The 26903-nt window shown below is 45.3% G+C and overlaps 1 protein-coding gene across 4 annotated transcripts in view; it reads left to right on the top strand.

The window, feature by feature from the left end:
* Nucleotides 1–26903, top strand: part of hm13 (histocompatibility (minor) 13) — a 50906-nt gene extending 24003 nt beyond the window's left edge. For 3 of the 4 annotated variants that reach the window (XM_085922942.1, XM_085923021.1, XM_085923072.1), the window contains 9 exons: nt 10489–10571; nt 10639–10727; nt 10806–10891; nt 10990–11115; nt 16087–16144; nt 21458–21578; nt 22155–22257; nt 22337–22422; nt 25729–26903. In XM_085922942.1, the coding sequence (XP_085779068.1) occupies nt 10489–10571; nt 10639–10727; nt 10806–10891; nt 10990–11115; nt 16087–16144; nt 21458–21578; nt 22155–22257; nt 22337–22422; nt 25729–25801 (825 nt within the window). In that variant the 3' untranslated portion in view covers nt 25802–26903. Of the gene's footprint in view, nt 1–10488; nt 10572–10638; nt 10728–10805; nt 10892–10989; nt 11116–16086; nt 16145–21457; nt 21579–22154; nt 22258–22336; nt 22423–25476; nt 25707–25728 lie in introns of those variants that run through there. The other variant, XM_085923151.1, reaches the window with a different exon arrangement.

The following is a 26903-nucleotide window of genomic DNA, read 5'->3' as shown; positions in this document are numbered from 1 at the left end:
TGTTTCACCATCTTCGCTGGGGATTTTAATCATGCGGACCTGAAGTCTGTTTTTCCTAAGCTTCACTAGCATGTTAATTTTCAAACACGTGGTGATAACTTCCTGGACCTGGTCTACACTACTCATAAAGGAGCTTTCAAAGCCACCCCCATCCCCCACATTGGACCTTCGGACCATATCACTGTTATGCTTCTGCCCGCTTACAAACAAAGGGTGAAAGCATCCAGGCCGGTTCGTAAGCGGGTGAGAGTGTGGCCTGAGGGAGCCTCTGATGCTCTTTGTAACTGCTTTGACACAACGGACTGGGAAATGTTTAAGCAGGCAGCCACTTACAACTATCAGACGGATTTGCAGGAGTATACTGACTGTTACCTCTTACATCTCGAAGTGCATTGATGGTGTGACGACCCACACAAAATACATCGTCACTCGGACTAACTGGAAGCCTTGGCTGACGGGCTGTCCTCAGGCTGCTGAGGGCCGAAGACAAAGCATACAGGGCTGGGGATGAAGCTGGCTTGAGGACAGCGAGGGCCAACCTTTCCCAGGGCATCAAGGAAGCGAAAAAGGCATTCTCTTGCAGGATTACGGCCCAGTTCAAAGACAGCAGCAACGCACGGAGCCTATGGCAAGTCATTCAGACCATCACGAACTACTAGCTCACGCCGCAGAGCTGTGAGGGCAACGTCCCTCTGCTTAATGATCTGAACCGCTTCTTTGCTTGATGTGACGCTCAGAACAGCACTTGCCTGCTGAAGACCCCTCCCCTTCCACACGAGCAGCCCCTGTGCCTCTCTGCCGATAGCGTGAGGAGGACACTCGCTGCTATCGACACCCGTAAGGCGGCGGGCCCCGATAACATCCCAGGTCGTGCCCTGAAGGACTGCGCTGAGGAGCTTGTGGGTGTCCTCATAGACTTATTTAACATTTCCCTGCAGCTTGCCATCGTTCCATCATGTTTCAAGGCTGCCACCATCATACCTGTGCCGAAGAAACTCCCATTGTCATGAAGTGCTTTGAGCGGCTTGTCATGACGCACATCAGGTCCCTTCTCCCCTCCACCCTTGACCCCTTCCAGTTTGCGTACTGAGCCAAACGGTCCTCTGAGGATGCTATCTTCTCTGGGCTCCACTCATCCCTCACCCACCTGGAAAAAAGAGACTCGTATGTGAGATTGCTGTTTGTGGACTTCAGTTCTGCCTTCAACACCATTGTACCACAGCGTCTCATCTGCAAACTCGACAAACTGGGTCTCAGTACCTTCCTCTGCAACTGGCTTCTGGACTTCCTCTGTCAGAGGCCTCAGGTGGTTTGTGTTGGCGACACTATATCCGGCAGCATCATGCTGAGCACGGGGGCCCCCATTGCTGTGTGCTCAGTCCGCTGCTCTTCACCCTGCTGACGCATGACTGCACTGCAACCTACAGTGGCAACCGCATGCTGAAGTTTGCTGACAACACAACTCTGGTGGGTCTCATCACCAAGGGCGACCAGACTCAATACAGGGCAGAGGTCGACCTTCTAGCCACGTGGTGCAGGGACAACAACCTCCAGCTGAACGTCAGCAAGACCAAGGAGATTGTTGTTGACTTCCGAAAGGGTCACGCCCAACACCTGCCACTGACCATCAACGGTGCCGTGGTGGAGAGAGTGAGCAGCACCAGATTCCTGGGGCTGCACATCAGTGATGACCTCTCCTGGACCACCAACACTGCATCACTGGTGAAGAAAGCTTAGCGCCGCCTGTACTTCCTGCGGAAAGTCAGGCAAGCAGGTGCTCCTCCAGACATCATGACCACATTCTACTGTGGCACCATTGAAAGCGTCCTCTCCAGTTGTATCACTGTGTGGGGTGGTAGCTGCATTGAATACAACATGAAGGCCCTGCAGCGCATTGTGAACACAGCCGGTGGGATTTGCAGTGCTTCACAGTGCTACACCTCCCATCTCATCCGATTGTGTGTGATGTGAGTCGGCCCGCTCACTCTTTGTTTGATCTTCTGCCCTCTGGGAAGAGGTCCAGAAGCCTGCGCTCCTGCACCACCAGACTCACCAACAGCTTCATACTCCAGGCTGTCAGGATCCTGAACTCTCTTCCCCCTCCACCCTCGGCTGCATAACGTCCTGTACTTTTGCGCTATATTCTGACTGTCTGCTGAATGCACACTTGCTCCGTTTTTGCTCCTCTTATTTGTTTATTTATATGTATTCATTGCTCCTGTTTATTCATTGTTTGTGCCTTCTTGATTTTATTTTTTCACCGTGGGATAGTGGATAACGCAATTTCGATCTCTTTGTGTGTCTTGGCATGTGAAGTGATTGACAATAAAGCTGAATTTGACTTTTACTTTGAAATTTCAGAAAGTACATCAGGACTTTAAAAATCCATCCATCCATTTTCTGTACCGTTTTGTCCCCACGGGTGTTGCAGGCGTGCTGGAGCCTATCCCAGCGGTCATCGGGCAATAGGCGGGGGACACCTTGAACCGGTCGCCAGCCAATCGCAGGGCACACAGAGACAAACAACCATGCGCACTCGCACTCACACCTAGGGCAATTTGGAGTGCTCAAACGACCTACCAAGCATGTTTTGGGGATGTGAGAGGAAACCGGAGTTCCCGGGGGAAACCCACGCGGGCTTGTGGAGAACATGCAAACTCCACACAGGTGGAGGTGGAATCGAACCGGCACCCTCCTAACTGTGAGGCGGACGTGCCAACCAGTACGCCACCGAGCCGCCTGACTTCAAAAATATTTTCTAAATTTTAGCGACGGCTCTGTCACAATAATGCAACTAGCGCGGTGCAGTTGCGCGGTCGGTGACGCCCTACGGTTGCGCGCTCGGCGGTGCACTGCAGTTGCGCGATCAGACAAAATTAAACTTCCTGCGCACTGAGGTCCACTTAAATTTTGGAAAGTACATCAGGACTTTTAAAATATTTTCAAAATTTCAGCGGCCGCTCTGTCACAGTAATGCGACCAGTGCGGTGCAGATGCGCGGTTGGCGGCGCACTAGGGTTGCATGTTTGGCGGTGCGCTGCAGTTGCGCGATCGGACAAAAATGCGCAAATGAAAAAAAAAGACTTCTTTTTTTTTTGCTTGGAACGGATCATAAAAAATTTCCATTATTTTTAATGGGAAAACATGATTCGGAATTCAAACTCACTTCTCACTTCTCGAACAGCCTTGTGGAACGAATTGTGTTTGAAAACCGAGGCTCCACTGTATATTGCAGTTTACTCTAACTGAGATTAACATGTCTCATTCTCATTACCTAACAATGAGCATGGGCTTCCGTAGTGAGCAAATTTAAATACTCAAGCAGTTTCAAAGTATATTATAGCAAAACAAAATAATATAACACAACCCAAAACTGTGTGTTGCTGTACTTCAGAACAAGTCTTCATCTAATCAATGACTTTTTAAACTACTAATTTACTCTGTTAGGTCAATCTGACTTTGGCGTCATCTTCTGTTCATCGGCCATAAGCAACCTACAAGTTCACGAGGTTGGTGTGTCTGACCACAAACTTATTCAAATGGAACTGCCTTTCCCACGCCCCCTCTCCAAACCCAAGCGGCAAATCTCTTTCAGAAATTTCAAATACATCAACCAAGACACTTTAGCACAGGACCTCCTGCTTCTCTCCTCCTCCTCCGCGACCTTTCCATCAGTCAGCAAGGCAGTGGATCATTACAATAACTCTTTGGCCAAACTTCTAGGTATCCACGCCCCCATAAAAAACAAAACAGTCACTTTTTCACGCTCAGCCCCCTGGTACACCAGTGAGCTGCGGCTGATGAAGTCAACTGGACGCATCCTGGAGCGTCGTCTCAATGCCTCAGGTCTGACCGTGCACAAACAGGCCTATAAAGAACATCAGAAGGCCTACTCAAAAGCCCTTGGGATTGCACGTGCCCAGTTCTACTCCAACATCATAAACAATACCCCTGGAAACTCAAAACAGCTATTTTCAACCATCAACCACTTTCTCAAACCCCAACCCACCACTCCAACGGAATCCTCAGAGGTAGTGTGCAATAACTTCATGACCTTCTTTACCGCTAAGGTTGACAACATTCGCACCCAGCTCCTCTCCTCTTCTGGCCCCTCCACTTCACCTCCACTCCCCTTCCTTCCACCTGGGTCAGTCCAGCCTCTCCGCTGTTTCTCCCCTATTTTGCAGTCGGAGGTAGAGGACATCATCAAAAAGATGAAACCCTCCACATGTGCCCTGGACCCTTTCCCCACAGCCCTCATTAAACATCAAATCTCAGCTATCAGTCCCCTAATAACCAATGTCATCAACCTCTCACTCCAGTCTGGCTCTGTACCCCCTGCATTGAAGACAGCCATTATTACCCCCCTGCTCAAAAAACTCTCGCTTGACCCGGACAACCTTGCCAACTACAGGCCAATATCAAACCTCCCATTTCTCTCCAAGGTTCTGGAAAAAGTGGTAGCAGCCCAACTTCACGCCCATCTCACCCGCAATAACATCGCTGAGAAATTTCAATCCGGTTTTCGCTCTGGCCACAGCACCGAAACAGCCCTTGTTAGGGTCACCAACGACCTTCTCATGGCTGCCGATGCAGGCTCCTCGTCACTCCTCATTTTGTTGGATCTGTCTGCTGCATTTGACACTGTCCACCACAACATCCTCCTTAACCAACTTCACTCCACTGGATTCTCTGGCACTGCTCTAACCTGGCTTCAGTCCTACCTCTCGAACCGAACCGAGTACGTTTCCCTGGGAGGAAAAAAATCAGACACACACACAGTCACCTCCGGTGTCCCCCAGGGATCTGTACTCGGTCCTACCCTCTTCATTTTCTACATGCTACCCCTTGGCAATATAATCAGGAAGTTCGGCATCTCATATCATTGTTACGCGGACGACACCCAGCTATACCTCAAACTCAACCCCCCACCCTCTGCAACCCAGCCTCACCCTCATCCCTCATCCATCCTCTCACTGTGTCTGGAGGAGATAAAGGCGTGGATGAATCTCAGCTTCCTACAAGTCAACAGCGATAAAACCCAAGCCATGTTATTTGGCACTTCCCATCAGATCCATACCTGCCCAATCACAAGCATCTCATTCGCCGGTCACACAATCCCCCTCTCAGCCACTGTCACCGACCTGGGTGTGATACTGGACTCTCAACTCAACCTAGAGTCACACATAAAACACATCTGCAAAACCTCCTTCTTCCACCTCAGGAACATTTCCAAACTCCGCCCCACACTTACCCTGACAGATGCTGAGAAACTTGTCCACGCCTTTGTCTCCTCCAGGCTAGACTACTGTAACGCACTCCTCATCGGGATCCCTAGCAAGAGCCTCCAGAGGCTCCAGTACATTCAAAACTGCGCTGCTAGGATCCTGATGAGGGTGCGGAAAAGCGACCACATCACACCCATCCTCCGTTCTCTGCACTGGCTCCCCATCAAATTCCGAATAAATTATAAGATCGCCCTCCTCACTCACCAGTGCATCCTCGGACATGCTCCCCCATACCTCAAAGAACTCCTTGCCCCCAAATCTGCCACCCGAAACCTCCGCTCATCCAATTCTCACCTTCTCCATATCCCCAACACCAAGCTGCGTACCATGGGCGACCGGGCCTTCTGCCATGCAGCCCCCACACTGTGGAACTCCCTCCCCGACCACCTTAGAGCACCCCAATCCACTGACTCTTTCAAAACCGGACTTAAAACTCACTTCTTTAATTTGGCATTTCTGTGATTCCTGTTTTTATATCCTGGTTGTCGTCCAGTTGTTTTATACTTGTCCTTGCTTTTTTTTCTTGTTTTTACTTGCCATGTAGCACTTTGAGATTCCTCCGAATATAAAGTGCGTTATAAATATAATTTATTATTATTATTATTATTATTATTATTATTCTGGTGAAATTTGGAATGGGAATGGAGGTGTACTGGTTCAACCAACAAATTCCCTTTTACCAATTTAACAATAGTTAATTTTGAAGAACTAACTTTTAAGTAACTCCTACTCAATTCCCCTTCTTCAGGTGTTCAATGTCAAGCTTTGAAATTTGGAAATTCTTCTAAGCCAGTTCGTCTGGGCCAAATCCAATACACACGCACCATCTTTTACCATCCTATCCACCATGTAACTCGACACGGGAGTCCCAGCCGCAATCGACGGCATAGGTGGAGTCCCACCCGCAATCAACGGCATTCGGGGAGTCCCCACCACAATTGGCGGCACACGGGGAGTCGCAGTCGCAATCGACGGCATACAGGGAGTGACTATAATATACACCTAGATCTGTAGAATAATTAGATCCGCAACTGACTACGAGGCTGACGTCAGCGGCACATGGCGTTCCGGAGGCAATAGCTGTTTGTTTCTTTGTTTCTTTTTTTTTTTTTTTTTAAGTGACACAGAGGACGAAGATTTCGATGGATTTAATGATTTGGAGTGAAACGGATGGTTCGATGAAATTGTTGTTTCTATTATAGTTTGATATATAGTTTATATATAGTTATATGGGCCTGTGGAATAAGTTGAATTGCAACTGACATCAGCGGTACACCACACACATTTCCGGGGTTAGAAGCGCCGGTGTTTACACAAAGGACGAAGATTCCAATGGATATAATGATTTGGAGGGACACGGATGGTTCGATAAAAATGTTGTCTATATTATTGTTATTTGATAAATAGTTCATATCTAGTTATATGGGCATGTGAAATAATTTGAACTGCAACTGACAACGAGTCCGATGTCAGCGGCGCGCTGCACACGCGGCGTTGTTTACATAAAGGACGAAGAACTCGATTGATAGATTCATTGATTTGGAGTGACACAGATGGTTTGATAAAACTTTGTTTATATTATAGTTATTTGAATAACTGTTAATATTACGTCAGGCCCGTTCTCAGCTCCTCATTTGTGTTTATGTCACGTTAGCATATCGTACCGTTTAGCCTGTTTTTGCTGGTTCATGTCTGTACTTGGTGTTGGATTTTGTCAAATAAATTTCCCCCAAAATGCGACTTCTGGTGCGACTTATATATGTTTTTTCCCCTTTATTGTGGATTTTATGGCTGATGCGACTTGTACTCCGAGCGACTTTTAGTCAGAAAATTGTTTACACAAAGGACGAAGAATTCGATGAATTTAATCATTTGGAGTGACACAGATGGTGATAAACCTGTTCTTTATGTTATAGTTATTTGAATCACTGTTAATGTTACGTCAGGCCCGTTCTCAGCTCCTCGTTTGTGTTTATGTCGTGTTAGCATAACGTATCGTTTAACCTGTTGTTGCTGGTTCATGTCTGTTCTTAGTGCGACTTAAGCTTCGGTGCAATTTACATACCGTATTGGCCCGAATATAAGACGACCCCGATTATAAGATGACCCCCTCTTTTTCAAGACTCAAGTTTGAAAAAAGGCTTTTTGACTCAAGTTTGAAAAATAAACTTTTCAAACACCAAGTTTAATTTTTCTACAGAAAATAATTACAGTACATCTGAAACAAATGATTACAACAATATATTCGAGAGAAAAAAACATGATATTTAGCCTCATTCAAATCATGCAAAAACTTTCTACCACATCTTAATATCTGAACATTTAAATATGTTAACTAAAGTGCAATCACATTTGTAAATGAATGACTTCTTGTTAGGTCTGAATATGATCAGACATTAAATCACATGCTGGAACAAAGAGGAGAAGACAACCAGGATGAGTTTACTCGCGAGGAGAACGATAGAGAAAGGAAGCTCAGTTACAATCTCCATCAGTTCTGAGTTCCTCCCCCACGTGCTCCTCCTTTTAATGTCTTGGATGCCCTGGCTACAGAGGCGTTGCTACACTAAAGGGAGGGGAGATAGTGGCTGTAGCAACGCTGATTAGCTAAGGAATGTAGTGTAGTGTGAATTGATCTTCTCGACCCCCACATTGGGAGTGCAGAGTCTGCTTTCTTCCCCCAACCAGTTGTCCTCTCCACAGGTGGCCGACTCCTGCTCGACTGTGATCAGATACTTGAAGCACTTTGAATGTCGCTTACCTGTGGAACAATGCAACTAACCCCTTGCTAAGTTTAACTTCTTAGTAAACTAACACAACACATAATACTAATAATAATATCTAACCTTACTTAAACCTTTCAACACATATTAAGTAAATGTAAGGTAACTGATATACAGTTCCTTAAACGAACATTGAGTAAATATGGGATAACTTTAATGTGACTTCTTCAAACTGTATATAACCAATTTTGATCATCTACAATCTATGAATCAAAGCTACAGTTAACTAAAAGGAATGAAGTCCCTTTAAACTGACAAAGAACATTTCGCCTATGCAAAGAAGCTCTGCTCATTGTCATTGAAGACTTCTTACAAAACAAACACAAAAGTAACATAAGGACAGGAAGGAAACACAAGGCTGACGGGGATCAAAAGACATTCCTTGAACCACATAGAAAGCATTTAGTTTAAAGGAGAGTCGTAAACTCATAAAGATAAGGCCTCCTGGTCTGGCAGGCCAAGGCTTCCCCCGAGATTATTCCAACATTTCCCTCCTGTTTATCACATATTTGCTCAATTTTTACATCACCAAAAATCAACCACTTCTCAAGATTTTCAGTTGTCGGATCACAAGTATGAGCACAAACATGTTCACATCAAAAAAGGATAACGTTACGACATCATCATTCAGAAACACACAGATCTGGGAAAAAGTCTGTAAACTTAAATGCAAGAATTCCATCATCATCACCGTTATCATCAATTTGCTGGCGTTCAGACATTAGGCATACTCGGGCCATCTTGTCTTCCATGGGCGATATTGCTGTAGTGATAAGACGATTAAACAGAGCACGCGGAGATGAAATACAACAACATCCACATAAAGTGAGTATAGCAGCAAATACTGCAATTAACACTATAATTGATATTATGATTGAGGACACAAGGGGTTTATACTTTCCAAAGGCATCCATCCAGTTGTCCCACATTGATGTGTCCACACCAGAGTGCTCTTTCATCCTCATGTTGAGGGACCGCAGGCCTGCAATGGCCTTCGTCAGGCTCCCATCAGGGGCAGTGTTGTTGGGGATGAAGGTACAGCATTGTTCTCCGAACATTGCGCAGACCCCCCCCTTTCTCAGACAACAACATATCAAGAGCAATGCGATTCTGGAAAGCCATTAGGGAAGGCTAGCTGTTCATGCCCTGCCTCAAATCCCGCTTGTGTCCGTTTGCCCAATTTCAGCATGTTGCAATGGATGTAATTTATCCTGTCAACGTTCTTGTTCATCGTTCACCAGCAGCAAATGGAAGACTCCCATCCTACTGCAATTTGGTCAATTAATTCTTATTAATCAGGAACTCCTCTTGGGACTTCAATTGCATCTATTTCAGTCAGATCATCGTTGTTACTCAAATTTTAAAGGCATTTTAGTTTTTACCAGCTTTTTCCCCAGATCTTGGCATGTCGATACATATACGATTTACGATATTCGGGCCAATACGTTATGTTTTTTTCCCCTTTGTGTTGCATTTTATGGCTGATGCAACTTGTACTCTGGAGCGACTTTTAGTCCGAAAAATACGGTAGTTCAAAGTTCAGTTCACAAAATTGTGAATGAACTTGTTCAGTTCAGAGCTCATAATTGAAATTTTATCAACTAGGTTTATGGTTCCCAAAATGAAGTTAATTGTTTTTTTTCTTCCTCAATTAAAAAAATAAAAGTTGCTTTTAAGCTGTTTTCTGGCATTTGGCATGTTCTCATTGTTTTTACCCATTCCATTCACACTAGTATCCAGATGCTATCAACGTGCAATCTTAAATACAAGAGAAAATTGCTTGAACTGTCTCTTATACTTTATGGTGCCAAAACTTGTGCAGTAAAATTTTTATTTAAAACATTGTAGTTTCTGCAAGTACTTAGTAAGTAGTTATATGGTGAGAATAGAGGGAATTATGAATATTTTCTTTGCAAGTCAAATTGTCGTGTGTGCCCCTAAGTTTTCTTCCAGCACTGCTAAAATCTTCAATTTGAAGCTCTTCTTGAATTATTTTAGTCTGGTGCCCTCTTGTAGAGAGACAGCTAATGAGCCCTTGAACACAAGATTGTCTAGCAGCTGACAGAGATGGTTAGCCACAAGCACCCAAAAGACACAGTAAATGTTCAGCTGGTGAGTGGAGCATGAATTTATCAGCTAAGAGCACAAAATTTTCAACACATCAGTGGGTTGAGCCAGAAGACTGTACAGTTTGAATCTGAAAACTGTACAGTTTTCTGTTGCGTGTTGAACATAGCAGTGACCTGATGTGTGCATAGCTATTAACTTGTATTAAGATAGCACAGTGTTTAGCAGCAGTCATATGTTAGCTGGTGAACATTGCAATGAATCTCACTGAACTATAAGTGTGTTCAGCAGCTAAGGGACATGGTTAACATATTTTTGCATCACATTTTGGATTTGTACGGTGTGTGCAGGTGTTTTCTCAAGAGTACATAAACCTGCTACTGTCGGCCTACTTCTTTGTGCTTGGTGTGCTGGCGCTGTCTCACACAACAAGGTAAGTTGCACAGCCTTGCACATTATACACCACCCTGTTGCATTGACTCTTCTTGTTGGTGTCCAAGTCCTCTGCTTTCCAGAATATTTCCCTCTTCTGTGCCAAACAAGCAGTACCAGCTGCTCTTTACACAAGGTGCTGGTGAGGCCAAAGAAGGTGAGAAAAATCTAGCCCTCTAGTCTCCTAGTCTTCTGTCCTGCATACACTGATTGCCAAATGTTGTTTTGTCTCTAGAGATCATTAACTACGAGTTTGACACAAACAACCTGGTGTGTCTGCTTTGCAGCAGCGTGGTTGGCGTTTGGTACGTTCTCAAAAAGGTATTCTATGTCACCGTGGTGGGATAATGGCGCACACTTGTATCCAATAATTTTGTACTTTGAGACGGCCAATCATCAGTGTTGTTTTGGTCTCGTAGCATTGGATCGCGAACAATCTCTTTGGCCTGGCCTTTGCCCTCAACGGAGTAGAACTTCTGCACCTGAACAATGTCAGTACTGGATGCATCCTGTTAGGGGGGCTGTTTGTCTACGATATCTTCTGGGTAAGAGCCTGCATCGCCTAAAAGTAGGGGTGGGCGATATCGCAAAAATATCACCTCACCATTATTTATTTTTTAAAATCACAATCACGAAATTCATCCCGATTGTTTTTTTTTTGTGTCGGGGGGCGGGGGGGGCGGGGTGTTTCTACGTGCTCACCAAACACTGGGTGAGCAGCAGCCAGCAGCAGCCAGCCGCATCAGCCGCGTTACCTAGCTGCTCCCTCTTTTAAGTACGTGTCCCGCAGACTTTTAAAGTTTGTATGGCAAAACTCCTCTGACGACCTAAAAAAAAGTCAACATCAAGTGGCTGACACTGTGCTAGTACTGGTGCTTCTTACAGTTCAACAGCTGAAAAAAACCAAAGAAAAAACAAAGTAAAACCATCCATCCATCTTCTTTCGCTTATCCGGGGTCGGGTCGCGGGGGCAGCAGCTTTAGGAGGGACTCCCAGACTTCCCTCTCCCCAGCCACTTCATCCAGCTCATCCCGGCAGATCCCAAGGCGTTCCCAGGCCAGCTGAGAGACATAGTCTCTCCAGCGTGTCCTGGGTCATCCCCGGGGTCTCCTACCGGTGTGACATGCCCGGAACACCTCCCCAGGGAGGCGTCCAGGAGGCATCCTGATGAGATGCCCGAGCAACCTCATCTGGCTCCTCTCAACGTGGAGGAGCAGCGGCTCTACTCAGAGTCTCTCCAGGATGACCGAGCTTCTCACCCTATCTCTAAGGGAGAGCTCGGACACCCTGCGGAGGAAACTCATTTCGGCCGCTTGTATCCTGGGTCTCGTTCTTGCGATCACAACCCATAGCTCGTGACCATAGGTGAGGGTAGGAGCATAGATGACCAGTAAATCGAGAGCTTTGCCATTTGGCTCAGCTCTCTCTTCACCACGACGGACCGGTACAGAGTCCGCATTACTGCCGACCCTGCACTGATCCGCCTGTCGATCTCGCGCTCCATCCTGCCCTCACTTGTGAACAAGACCCCAAGATACTTGAACTCCTCCACATGGGGCAGGATCTCATCCCCGATCCGGAGAGGGCATTCCACCCTTTTCTGACCGAGGACCATAGAGTCGAAGGTGCTGATCCTCATCCCGACCGCTTCACACTCGGCTGCGAAGTGCTCCAGTTAGAGGTGGAGATCACAGCCTGAAGAAGCCAACAGCACCATGTCATCTGCAAAAAGCAGTGACGCGATGCTGAGGTCCCCAAACCGGACCCCCTCAACGCCTTGGCTGCGCCTAGAAATTCTGTCCATAAAAATTATGAACAGAATCGGTGACAGAGGGCAGCCTTGGCGGAGTCCAACCCTCACTGGGAACGAATCCGGCTTACTGCCGGAAATGTGGACCAAACTCTGGCATCGGTGATACAGGGACCGAACCGCCCTTATCAGTTGGCTCGGCACCCCGTACTCCCGAAGCACCCTCCAGAGAACCTCCCGAGGGACACGGTCGAACGCCTTCTCCAAATCCACAAAGCACATGTGGACTGGTTGGGCGAACTCCCATGCACCCTCGAGGATCCTGCCCAGGGTGTAGAGCTGGTCCACTGTTCCACGGCCAGGACGAAAGCCACAGTGCTCCTCCTGAATCCGAGGTTCGACCTCCCGACGGATCCTCCTCTCCAGCACCCCTGAATAGACCTTACCAGGGAGGCTGAGGAGTGTGATTCCCCTGTAATTGGAACACACCCTCCGGTCCCCCTTCTTAAAGAGGGGAATCACCACCCCAGTCTGCCAATCCAGAGGCACCGTCCCCGATGTCCACGCAATGCTGCATCAGCCATGACAGCCATGACATCCAGAGCCTTTAAGAACTCCGGGCGGATCTCATCCACCCCCGGGGCCCTGCCACCGAGGAGTTCTTTAACTACCTCAGTGACTTTGACCCCAGAGATTGGAGAGTCCACCTCAGAGTCTCCAGGCCCTGCTTCCACAATGGAAGGCGTGCCAGTGGAATTGAGGAGGTCTTCGAAGTATTCTCCCCACCGACTCACGACGTCCCGAGTCGAGGTCAACAGCACACCATCTCCACTGTAAACAGTGTTGACTGTGCACTGCTTTCCCGTCCTGAGACGCCAGATGGTGGACCAGAATTTCCTCGAAGCCGTCCGGAGGTCATTCTCCATGGCCTCGCCAAACTCCTCCCACGCCCGGGTTTTTGCCTCAGCAACCGCCGAAGCCGCGTTCCGCTTGGCCATCCAGTACCTGTCAGCTGTCTTCGGGGTCCCGCAGGCCAAAACGGCCCGATAGGACTCCTTCGGCTTGACGGCATCCCTTTCCGCCGTCCACCAGCGGGTTCGGGGATTGCCGCCACGAGAGGCACCAACAACCTTACGGCCACAGCTCCGGTCGGCTGCCTCAACAATGGAGGCGCGGAACATGGTCCACTCGGACTCAATGTCCCCCGCCTCCTTCGGGACGTGGGAAAAGCTCTGCCAGAGGTGGGAGTTGAAGCTCTTCCTGACAGGGGATTCTGCCAGACGTTCCCAGCAGACCCTCGCAGAGCGTTTGGGCCTGCCAGGTCGGACCGGCATCTTCCCCCACCATCGGAGCCAACCCACCACCAGGTGGTGATCAGTTGACAGCTCCGCCCCTCTCTTCACCCGAGTGTCCAAAACATGCGGCCGCAAATCCGATGACACGACTACAAAGTCGATCATCGAACTGCGGCCTAGGGTGTCCTGGTGCCAAGTGCACACATGGACACCCTTATGCTTGAACATGGTGTTCATTTTAGAAAATCCGTGTCGAGCACAGTCCAACAATAGAACACCGCTCGGGTTCAGATCGGGGGGACCATTCCTCCCAATCACGCCCTTCCAGGTCTCACTGTCATTGCCCACGTGAGCATTGAAGTCACCCATTAGAACGATGGAGTCCCCAGAAGGAGCGCTCTCCAGCACCTCCTCCAGGGACTCCAAGAAGGGTGGGTACTCTGAGTTGCCATTTGGTGCATAGACACAAACAACAGTCAGGACCCGTCCCCCCACCCGAAGGCGGAGGGAGGCTACCCTCTCGTTCACCGGGGTGAACCACAATGTGCCAGGTACCCAGCCGGGGGGCCAATAAGTATGCCAACACCTGCTCGATGCCGCTCACCGTGGGCAACTCCAGAGTGGAAGAGAGTCCAGCCCCTCTCGAGAGGGCTTGTACCAGAGCCCAAACTATGTGTGGAGGCAAGTCCGACTATGTCTAGTCGGAACTTTTCTGCCTCACACACCAGCTCGGGCTCCTTTCCAGCCTGAGAGGTGGCATTCCATGTCCCTAGAGCCAGCCTCTGCACCCGGGGATCGGACCGCCAAGGTCCCCGCCTTTGGCCGCCGCCCAGCTCACTTTGCACCCGACCCCTTTCACCCCTCCCTACAGGTAGTGAGCCCATGGGAAGTGGGACCCACGTTTTCTTTTCGGGCTATGCCCAGCCGGGCCCCATGGGCGAAGGCCCGGCCACCAGGCGCTCGCGTTCGAGCCCCACCTCCAGGCCTGTCTCCAGAGGGTGGCCCCAGTGACCCGGGCGGGAAAACTAAGTCCATTTTCGTTTGTCATCATAAGGGGCTTTAATGAGCCGTGCTTTGTCTGGCCCCTCACCTAGGACCCTTTTGCCATGGGTGACCCTACCAGGGGCATGAAGCCCCAAACAACATGGCTCAGTGGCCTAGTAGTAGAGTGTCCGCCCTGAGACTGGAAGGTTGAAGGGATGAAGACGAAGACAGCAGAATTCAGATAGCAGTCGACACAGACAGAAGAGGAAGAAGAGAGAGTGGATATAGATACAGAGGACAATAAAGCTACAGCAAGTGTATGCAAATAAGCAAGGCAAAAGATGAGACACAGAGAGGATGAAGTACTCATGAGTGGCCAGTGTAGCTCTGTTGCATTCCAAGTCGGCAGTTGGGGATTTGATACTTAGCAATTGTGACCATGTCTAAGTGTCTGTCCCTGAGCAAGACACTGAACCCCCAGTTGCTCCTGGTGGTATGTCATCAGGAGGTGAATGACGAAAGTGTGAAGCGTTTTGAGTACCAAAGGTAGAAGGCATACAGCAAGTGCAGCCCATTTAGTACAATGAGGAGTGTATGTATCTAGACCAAGGTTATTTTAGTCAACGAAAACTACCAAAGTACGTTTTACGTTTACAGAACTAACCAAAACAAAAAATGTCTTTCGTTTTCCTTGGCAATTTAATAAACGAGCCTTTAAATGTATTTACAGTATTTTCTGCACTATAAGGCGCACTGGATAAGGCCCACCTTTATAGAATTTTTCATTTTAGAAATGTTTCCATATATAGGGCGCACCGCATTAAAAGGCGCACAGAATAGAAGGTACTGCATCAAACTGGGGTTGACTAGGGTTGCATAATGCATCCATTAGATGGAGCTGTGCTACAGGGAATGTCAACCCAGTCAATGAGGTAAAAAAAAAAAAAAAAAATTAAAGTCCAACTCCCATTCCGTATAATATTGGCCTCTTACTTGGTCTAGCAACCCCATTCATTTTTGATGGTCATAAGCTTTCTTTAGTTTCGGGAGGCAATCACAGTGAACCGCACATGCGCAACACCCCCTCACCGCAGCTCTTTGGCTGCACATACAGCATCCAGCTCAGTGGCCTAGTAGTAGAGTGTCCGCCCTGAGACTGGTTCAAACCCCGGCCGGGTCATACCAAAGACTATAAAAATGGAACCCATTGCCTCCCTGCTTGGCACTCAGCATTAAGGGTTGGAATTGGGGGGTTAGATCACCAACTGATTCCCGAGCGCGGCACCGCTACTGCTCACTGCTCCCCTCTCCCCCAGGGGATGGATCAAAATCACATGGGGATGGGTTAAATGCAGAGGACAAATTTCACCACACCACATCTTTCGCCTTCATGAGATCATGAGTTAAATTTGATCTAATATTGTGATATCGCCCACCACTACCTAAATTCTAACCTTAATATTCGTAATGACACTCACTCTTCACAGGTATTTGGTACCAATGTCATGGTGACCGTTGCCAAGTCTTTTGAGGCGCCGATTAAACGTGAGTATAAGTTAGGATTGATTACAAGACTTTTATTATCTGATTACATGCATGAAAGAGGCTCAAATGTTCCAATTTATTATATAGCCTACAATGATGCATTGAGATTATTACTTACTCAAACTAGTTGGACCCGTGCAACTGAAACAAGTAAAAGTGTCAATACCGAAGGCGCATCTAGTCTTTTTTTGGAAGGGGTGGTTACTGAAGCACCAATTATTGACTTAAGCAGGCATTCCAATCCCCGGCAAGAGAAGCGAGCTTTTGGCACATGGAATGTCACCTCTTCGGCATGGAAGGAGCCGAAGCCGGTGTGCGAGGCAGAGAAATCCAGACTCGACATAGTCAGACTCCTAACCCTCAACACAGCCCAGGCTCTGGTACCAGTCCTCTTGAGAGTCTTCCACACTCTTCCACTCTGGAGTTGCCTTTATCAAGAGGCACAAAGCAGGTGTGGGCATACTTATCGACACCCAAATTTGTGCCTTCACCCTGGTGGACAAGAGAGTAGCCTCGCTCCGCTTTCAGGTGGGGGGGGCAGGTTCTGACTGTTGTTAGTGCCTCTGCACCAAATGGCAGTTCATAGTACCCACCCTTTTTGTAGTCCCTGGACGGTATGCGGGAAAGTGCTTCAATGCTCACGAGGGTAATGACAGTGAGACCTGCAGAGGCATGATTGGGAGGACTCCCACCTTGGGCCTGAACCCAAGGAGTGTTCTATTATTGGACTTCTGTGCTCGACATGGATTGAGGGCAAGTGAGGGCAGGATGAAGCGTCCAAATGTGAGACCATGGTCCTCAATTCGAATAGGGTGGGGTGCCCTCTTTTGGTCAGGGATGAAATCCTGCCCTAAGTGGAGGAGTTCACGAGTGAGGGCAGGATGAAGCATCTGCTGTGATGTGGACACTGTATCGGTCTGTTGTGGTGAAAAAGGAGCTGACTGAAAGGCTAAACTCTCGATTTAGCGGCCGATCTACGTTCCTACCCTCACCTATGGGCACGAGTTATGGGTCGTGACCAAAAGAAAATATCCTGGATGGCCTAAATGAGTTTTCTTCGCAGGGTGTCTGGGCTCTCCCTTAGAGATAAGGTGAGAAGCTCGGTCATCCGCGAGAATCAAGCCACTGCTCCTCCGCGTTGAGAGGGGCCAGATGAGGTGGCTAGGGCATCTGATTAGAATGCCTTCTGGACGCCTCCCTGGTGAGTTGTTCTGGGCATGTCCCACTAGTAGGAGACCCCAGGGATGACCTACGACACGGTGGAGATACTATGACTTATACTCAGGAGTGACTAATATTTGAATTTTTTCACAAATTTTCAAAATTCAAAAATCCGCGATGTAGTGAAACCGCGATAAACGAACCGCGATGTAGCAAGGGATTACTGTAATTTGAACTGCAAGTGACTTCAGTGGCGCGGCGGTTGTCCTGTGACGATCACGGGATGACGAAGATGACAAAGGGCCCCACGTTTGAAAGATTTAATGATTTGGACTGACACAAGGTTTGAAAAACTTATTTATGTTATAGTTATTTGATCTATTTTATTTCGTGTAGCAACTTGTATATGTTTTTATCGTTACAGTTCAGTAGTTGTTGACTTGTTGAGCTCTTGTTTTGTTAAATAAAGAGCCGTTTACCAAACCCACGTCTTTCCTGGTACTTTGTTAACACTACGATATAGTTATATACTAGATCTGTGCAGCGCGCGCGGCGTTGTTGACATAAAGGACGAGGAATTTGATCGATGGATTTAATGATTAGGAGTGACACAGATGGTTTGATCGTATTGTTGTGATATAATAGTTATTTGAAATATACTTTATATATCGTCATATGGGTCTGTGGAAAAATTAGAAATGCAATTTACAACGGGTCCGACGTCAGCATATGCGGCGCATACGCGGCATTGTTTACATAAAGCACGATCGATGGATTTATTGAATTGGAGTGACACAGATGGTTTGATAAACGTGTTATTTATGTAATACTTGAATAACTCTGAATGTTACGTCAGGCCCGTTCTCGGCTCCTCGTTTGTGTATATGTCACGTTAGCACACTGTATCGTTTAGCCTGTTGTTGCTGGTTCATGTCTGTTTTTGGTGTTGGATTTTAACAAATAAATTTGCCCCAAAAGTGCAACTTATACTCCGGTGCGACTTGTATGTTTTTTTGTTTTTTTTCACTTTATTGTGCATTTCATGGCTGGTGCGACTTATACTCCGGAGCGACTTATAGTCCGAAAATTACGGTATTTGGAACAGTGCCGTTTGAGTTTTCTTTTTTTTTTAACAATGTAATGTTTTTATTGGGAGGTTTGTTCAATAGAATTCTACTTATACTGTAAGGGCTGATGAGTTTTATCATACTGACCGTCATTTGCATTGACCTTTTTGCCAAAATCAGAGAATATATTTTGCATACTAATTTGGACCACGCAGTAAATGCAAGAACAACTTTTAAATACAACAAGTATCCTAATTCTTTTTAATAACATTGTTTTGCTTCTGCTTACCAACGATGAAACAAAGAACCTTTTAATGATAATGCAATTTCTGGTGCCGTATCTTCTATTAACCTATAAATCATTGCATGGCTTAGCGCCTTCATATCTCGTCGACTTAGTTGTTCCTTATGTTTCGTCTCGTAACTTTCGTTCACAAAACGCAAGTCTTTTAGTGACACCGAGGGCCAAGAAAATGTCTGCAGGGGCTAGAGCATTGCCCTACCAATGGATATTAGAACTGCTACCTCAGTAGAAACATTCAAGACACGTTTAAAGACATATTTCTATGATATGGCCTTTAATTAACCTGTAGTGGCCGATTCGGCTGGAGTTTGTTTTTGCTCCCGCACACACACACACACACACACACACACACACACACACACACACACACACACACACACACACACACACACACACACTCACACCGTCATAGGCAATTAAGCACACAACCCAGGCAACAAGACCGGCAAGTGCACCCTTACACCATCAGCGACTCCCCGATGGTCGTGGCTTTTTGCGGTGTCACTTGGAGCGCAGGGCTTTGTTTGCGCATGACACAAATGGCCAATGGGAACATGTTGATCTGTGTCCTTGCAGAGGATTGGCTTAGCAGTTCTAACAACATTTTATCTCAGCCTCCTGGACTTTATTCACTCCGTCTGCGTCAACATATCAGCAGCGCACCTCAGACTTGCACTTCATTACACACATACTATCACGTCTCCGTTCTTCAATTGCCAAGCGGAGTAGAACTGCTTGTCAATCCCGATAAGATCGTCCTGTTTGCCCGTCATACAATTCTAAAAAGTCTTGTGCGGATGTCCTCATGCTGGGCAGCGGGGGCGCGACACCTGGTCAGCACGGCAAGAGCAGAGCAGAGCCGTTGCACGATTACTTTTTAAAATGACGAGCCTGTCAGCGAGCTCGCGTCGTGCAGGCATCTCATAACACAGCGGGTCAGGCAAACGAGTATCTGACGATTTGCAGTTCCGTATTGGCGACGCGCGCCTTAAAGATCTAGCGTGACGCCATAGGGCGAGAGTAGAGACGTGACATAGCCGCGCTCAAAGGAAAAATGCATGGCCGCGCTGAAACAGTCGGGACAGCGGCACTGAGTGTAACTGCGCACGGAGGAAAAAAAAAAGCCCTGTTGTCCAGGATTTGGGACAGCGGCCGGCAATGAGCACTAAGCGCAGGGCGTGCCTCTGAGCAATGTGTGGAATCCCCTCGCGCTGGGCTGCTGGGGTGCGTCAGCCGGTCAGCACCGCAAGAGCAAAGCGGTGCTGTGACACATTTACACTTTAAAATGTTTAAAAATACAAAGTGTCTGAAAATAAAATTATGAAGTCTTGTGCGGATGAGCTCGCGCTGGGCGCCGTGGGCACGTCAGTCGGCCCGCACGCAAGAGCAGAGAGAAGCCGTGACATTTAAAAATGTTTTAAAAAGTGCTTAAAATACAATAACGTATTTAAAAGTACAGTAGAGTGTATAAAAATACAATGATAAAAGTCTTGTGCGGATGCGCTCATGCTAGGCCGAGTCAGTCGGCCAGCACGCAAGAGCCGAGAGGAGCCGTGACACTTTAAAATGTTTAAAATACAATAACATATTTAAAAATACAATAGAGTGTATAAAAATAAAATCATAAAAGTCTTGTGCGGATGCGCTCGCGCTGGGCCGCGGGGGCGCGTCCGTCGGCAAGCACGCAAGAGCAGAGAGGAGCCAGACACGTTTACACTCAAAAAAGGTTAATAAAAGTCTTGTGTGTACATTGTAACAATATATTTACTCGTATTTATTTTCTTATTTATTGAAATAAATAAGAATGTTTCTGTGAGTCAGTTTGACTTTAAAAAATGTACAAAAGTGTTTAAAAATACAAAAAATATTTAAAAAACGATAAAGTGTATAAAACTACAATAAAGGTTCATAAGTCTTTTTGTAAATGTATATATTTACTCTTGTTTATTTTCTTTTTTCCCCTATTTATTTAAATGAAGAATGTTGTTGAAAATCTGTTTGACTTTAAAATGTTTACTAAAGTGTTTAAGAATACAAAAAACATTTAAAAGTACAATATACAGTCTTTAAAAATACAATAAAGATTCACAAGTCTTTTATGGCTATTGTAACAATATATTTTCTCTACATCGTGGATATTCACCTATCGCGGGTAGTCCTGGAACCAATTATTTGCGATAAACGAGGGATTACTGTATATTAAACCATATAAGTGCATATGCTATCATTAGAACATTAAATAATTGTTATAAACATGTAAATATGATATTAATAAATTATTAATAAATTAATCATTAAATGACAGACAGAAAATAATGTATAATATAAACGTGTGTGTGGTTGTGTGTGACGTGTATGTGTAGCTAAATATACTGTAAATATGTTTTTAGAACTCTTATTATTATAACAACTTTTTTAGAAGGTACAAGTGTACATACTGTAAATTATTAAAAAAATATATAATGGTAAATTACTGTAAATGTGCTTATAGAACTCTTATAACAACTGTTTTTTATAAAAAGGTACAAGTGTACGCACTGCAATTGTGTGGACACTCCTGCTGGCATGTGGGTAACTTACATGCCATAATTCCTCAATTTAGAAGGTTTATTTTGAATTTGTGAAAAAACAAATTGAGGGGGGGAATCTGCAATGTACTGAAGCCGCAATAGTCGAACCGCGATGTAACGAGGGATTACTGTAAACGTAGAGCCAAACATGGTAAGTACATCAATGGCAACACCACGGCATTCTGATGTGCTCACTCTGTCCCCTTGCCAGTGGTCTTTCCACAAGACTTATTGGAGAAAGGTCTAGATGCCAGCAACTTCGCCATGCTGGGTCTTGGCGACATTGTCATTCCGGGCATCTTCATTGCGCTGCTGCTGCGTTTTGACGTCAGGTAACCCTGCGGATGGGATGCTTGTTGTAACCATTGGTTATAGTTTCTTGTGATGTCTTCTCCTTTTTTTCCTTCTCATTTTATTTGTCCTTCAAATTGTTCTTAATGTTCTTCCATCCTTCTTTCTGCTCATTCTTGTAGTTGTTAACGTACTACATGTTGGACTTTTTCTCTCCTTCTTGTTTTTGTGCGCATCCTTCTGTTTCTACTTTTTGATCATCTAATTGGTATTCTACTTCTGCTTATTGTCTGTAATTGTCATCTACTTCCTGTATATACGTCCTAATATTTGTCTTCCTTTGCTTTCTACTTTTGAGCAAGTAGAGCATCTGCTAATTCTTCTTTTCGACATGCTTCTCTTTCTACTTTTTCCTCTTGTTAATCTACTTTTAACTTGTTCTTCTAGTTTTTTCTGCATGTGCTTTTTTTCTTCTAATTCTCATTCTTCTACTTATTCTGTTAACTTTTTCAACCTATTTCTTCTCCTACTTCAATTTGTTTTTCATCTATTTGCCCTTATTATTCTACCTGTTCATTTTTCTCCACCTTTTTCTACTATGTCTTGTTTGCTTCTAGCCTGAAGAAGAACAGCAGGACATATTTCTGCTCCAGCTTCCTGGCCTACATCTTCGGACTGGGCCTCACCATCTTTGTCATGCACACCTTCAAACATGCACAGGTGAGGCGTTGAAGGTCACAGCACCATTAAGGCCCCTTCCCTTAGAAAGAAGCTAACCTTGGTTTGTGTGTGTGGTCAGCCCGCTCTGCTCTATCTGGTACCTGCCTGTGTCGGCTTCCCTGTTGTAGTGGCTCTCTTCAAAGGAGAACTTACTGAGATGTTCAGGTGAGTAGCCATGGTAAAAAGAAGCAATCTGAACCACAGCTGCCGTCATGACAAGTCAGTGAACACAACCAATCATCCTATTCAATGCTTGGACATCATCCTCATTTTAAATTATTTCGTGTGTGCAAGAGTTTAAAAAAAAAACATACCATGGTAGGTATTGCGTAATACAAGTTCAGGAAAAACATTACTTTAAAACTGTTTGATATTACCAGGTACAGTTTAACAATCCACAGACTAATCACAATAAGTAATACCGATTTGAAAGTAAATAAAGCTGCCAAATCGTAATTTCTAAAGTGGATTTGTACCTTGAATTTCTATTTGGAAGCATTAAACCTGGGTGTGCAGTGTACGATTTTTATTTTTTTATACGTTTTTCCATATATGAACCAAAAAACTGAAAGCACTTTTTATCTAGTGTTGCCTTTCAGGCTGAGTTAAATAAACGCAGGGAAGCCAACGTCATTCTGTTTTTTTTATTGGCTGCTGCTCTTTGATGTCACATTAGGATTACAACTCCAACGCGACTGCTTGACCTTTTCTTCTGCAAGTGGCTATGCAGTAATTTAGAACTACCGTATATCTGCACTATAGGGCACACTTAAAAGGTTATAATTTTCCTCAAAAAAACCACATTGCGCGTTATATATGGATCAATTGATGAATTTGTTGATCCATACTTGTTATACACAGTGCTCTGCCAAAATATTTCAGTACGACTAGTAAATTACAAGGTCGCAGCGCTTTCAGCATTACAGCAACCGTGGTCAGGGCCGTCACCGAAATAAGATAATATTGATCATGACATTTAGAAAAAAAATTCTATAGGCTAGAATCCATCCCATCGCTTGACTAACATACAGGTCAGCTTGTCGGGAGGCAATCACAGTGAACCGCACATGCGCAACACCCCCTCACCGCAGCTCTTTGGCTTCGCATACACAAACCCGGCACCAAAGCTAACAAGCTGATCAACGCATTACGCATCAACGTACGCACTCGCTTTTTTCTTTTAAACTAAAGTTAAAGGCCCAATGATCATTGTCACACACACATCTGGGTATGGTGAAATTTGTCCACTGCATTTAACCCACCCCCATGTGATTTTGATCCATCCCCTGGGGGAGAGGGGAGCAGTGAGCAGTAGCGGTGCCGCGCTCGGGAATCATTTGGTGATCTAACCCCCCAATTCCAACCCTTAATGCTGAGTGCCAAGCAGGGAGGCAATGGGTTCCATTTTTATAGTCTTTGGTATGACCCGGCTGGCCGGGGTTTGAACCAGTCTCAGGGCGGACACTCTACTACTAGGCCACTGAGCTGGATGCTGTATGTGCAGCCAAAGAGCTGCGGTGAGGGGGTGTTGCGCATGTGCGGTTCACTGTGATTGCCTCCCGAAACTAAAGAAAGCTTATGACCATCAAAAATGAATGGGGTTGCTAGACCAAGTAAGACGCCAATATTATACGGAATGGGAGTTGGACTTTAATTTTTTTTTTTTTTTACCTCATTGACTGGGTTGACATTCCCTGTAGCACAGCTCCATCTAATGGATGCATTACGCAACCCTAGTCAACCCCAGTTTGATGCAGTACCTTCTATTCTGTGCGCCTTTTAATGCGGTGCGCCCTATATATGGAAACATTTCTAAAATGAAAAATTCTGTAAAGGTGGGCCTTATCCAGTGCGCCTTATAGTGCAGAAAATACTGTAAATACATTTAAAGGCTCGTTTATTAAATTGCCAAGGAAAACGAAAGACATTTTTTTGTTTTGGTTAGTTCTGTAAACGTAAAACGTACTTTGGTAGTTTTCGTTGACTAAAATAACCTTGGTCTAGATACATACACTCCTCATTGTACTAAATGGGCTGCACTTGCTGTATGCCTTCTACCTTTGGTACTCAAAACGCTTCACACTTTCGTCATTCACCTCCTGATGACATACCACCAGGAGCAACTGAGGGTTCAGTGTCTTGCTCAGGGACAGACACTTAGACATGGTCACAATTGCTAAGTATCAAATCCCCAACTGCCGACTTGGAATGCAACAGAGCTACACTGGCCACTCATGAGTACTTCATCCTCTCTGTGTCTCATCTTTTTCCTTGCTTATCTGCATACACTTGCTGTAGCATTATTGTCCTCTGTATCTCTATCCACTCTCTCTTCTTCCTCTTCTGTCTGTGTCGACTGCTGTCTGAATTCTGCTGTCTTCGTCTTCATCCCTATTCCCCTCTTTGTCTGAATTCACTGCCCATGTGTTCATCTTTCTCCTTTCTGTATTCTGCCACTTTCTGTTTCTCCCACTTGACTTTTTGCACACACGTCCTGTCTTCAGCCCCACCTTCCACTCTTTTTCTGCATCTTCATACTATCTTCCTCTTCCGAATCTTTATATTCTTACTCACTTCTGCATCCACTTCCTCTCATCTTTCTCTTCCTCCTGTCTGCATTATTGATGAGAATACTGATCCAAATGTAACTACGTATCAATACCTCGTCAGTATATTGGATTGATACTAGCACAATGAGGCCAATACCATAGTTCAAGTTCCATTCTTACTATTTACCGCTGCAGTTTTGTCACAGACGGCAGCCCGTTTGCTGTAAAAAAAAAAATAATAATCCAGAAATATGTAGGGGAAAAGTAGAATTTTCTATTTTATCAATACATTTTCTTAATTATGATGTCATGGCTTTCAACAGTTTAATACTAAAAAGGCTAATATCACCAAAACACTTACAGGTCATGAAATGAATTGAGAATTGGCAATTCAAGAATGCAGCCATCTTAACTATGTAAAGTAACCGTACTGATATTGTATTTACTCGTTTACTTGGATTGACTGTTTGAATTATGATACTCAAACAAAAAGTACCCGGAAATCTTACCAATCTTTTACACTCGCATGAGTGTGCACAAAACGCCTGTCAGTGTTCTTTTAGCATCGTCATCCTCTCAGTGTCTTTTTTTGTCCTTTTTCACCACATTTTAATCCTAGTTCTTGGCCCCTTCTTTTTTCTCTCACCCTCTTTCCTCTCGAGGCACTCAGCTATGAGTCATTCGAGGGTGTCCTTCCAGCCTCTCCCAGGCTCACCTCCTTTCCAAGCATCAGCGGCTCCCCCGCCAGCCTCGCTGCCTCCATGAACGCTGTCGCTATGGCGACAGACTCCCCCCACCGGCTTCGCTTAAAGAACGCCGCCATGTAGACAGACTGTCCGTAGTGTTAGCGTTTGCCATCAGACGTTTACTGCTACTGATATTGTCTCCCTCCTGTCCGACATCGTCATCTGTTCTCCTCCAGGTACGAGGAGACCTTTGGTGAGGAGGGCCTAGCTAAAGATGACTCGGCAGAATCACTGAAGAAGGACCAATAACATTCACCGATCACATCTGCCTCGCAAACACTCTCATACTGCTAGCCTCCGCCCACAACTTCTCCTCTGGCTGCTTCCTGCCATGCTTTCTATCACATGTCATTCTGCAACCTTATTGGCTGCAGGAGGGGCAAGGACCCAGAAGCCCTCTTTCATCAATACGTTGCAAGGATGATCAGATGAGGGCAGAAACGTGATGTACCCTCATCCCTCAGCTCATGGATGAGGTGACAAAAATCAATCAAATAAATACATAAATCCCCAAAAGAATCAATGGATGGATAAATGAATAAGTGATTGATTGATTGATTGATTGATTGATTGATTGATTGATTGATTGATTGATTGATTAGACGGACGAACGAACGAATGAATGAAAGAAAGGACGATTAATTCAGAATTCAAAAAGCTTTTTGGGGGGTTGATAAAGAAATTTATCACAAGCATTCTTTTACGTATCTTTTGGACAACAAAAATTGTGATGTGACTTTTCTACCTCTGATTATTTTAATTCTCATGATTACTTAAATCATCATAAACATTGGGTCCCAACATGTTATTATTAATTAATATAGGTAAAAAAATATTTGCTGTTCCAGCATTTTATGTAAAATAATCATTATTTGATCATGTAAACTTCATTATATAAGGCCCCCTTGCCCTCATCTGCGCTCTTGCATCTAAATGGTCACGACATCATGGTTGAATGTCATCATACATCCTTTTTCTTTTTTAAGATTGTTTTTTAGGTTTATTAAGATAAAAGGGAGTTTTCCCAAGGTAAATGGGTATTTCACAATAAAACCTTATTTCACAGAAGTCTTTGATGTTACGGTTGTGCTTTGTTTTCCCATTGGATAAGAGCATTTAGGGTAGTGTTTATTGTGTGTTTATTTAGAAGGGTACATTTGCTTTCATAATCCTCAAATTTTAGATGCTTTATTCTTTGTTGTTCATGCTCCCTTTGCTCATTTGTTTCCTCTCTAACTTGATATTAAGGAGAGAGAAACAAACAAATGGATGAATAATTGCTCATCCCAGCTCACTTTGGTTGAGGACTGCATGTTAATGCTTTTGGTGTGCATAAAAAATAGAACCTTGA

The sequence above is a fragment of the Syngnathus leptorhynchus genome, chromosome 1 (genome assembly GCF_054491065.1).
Source record: "Syngnathus leptorhynchus isolate UIUO chromosome 1, UIUO_Slep, whole genome shotgun sequence".
Classification (NCBI taxonomy): Eukaryota; Metazoa; Chordata; class Actinopteri; order Syngnathiformes; family Syngnathidae; genus Syngnathus; species Syngnathus leptorhynchus.
The sequence above is the reverse complement of the archived record's forward strand: the minus strand, read 5'-3'. Positions and strand labels throughout refer to the sequence as shown.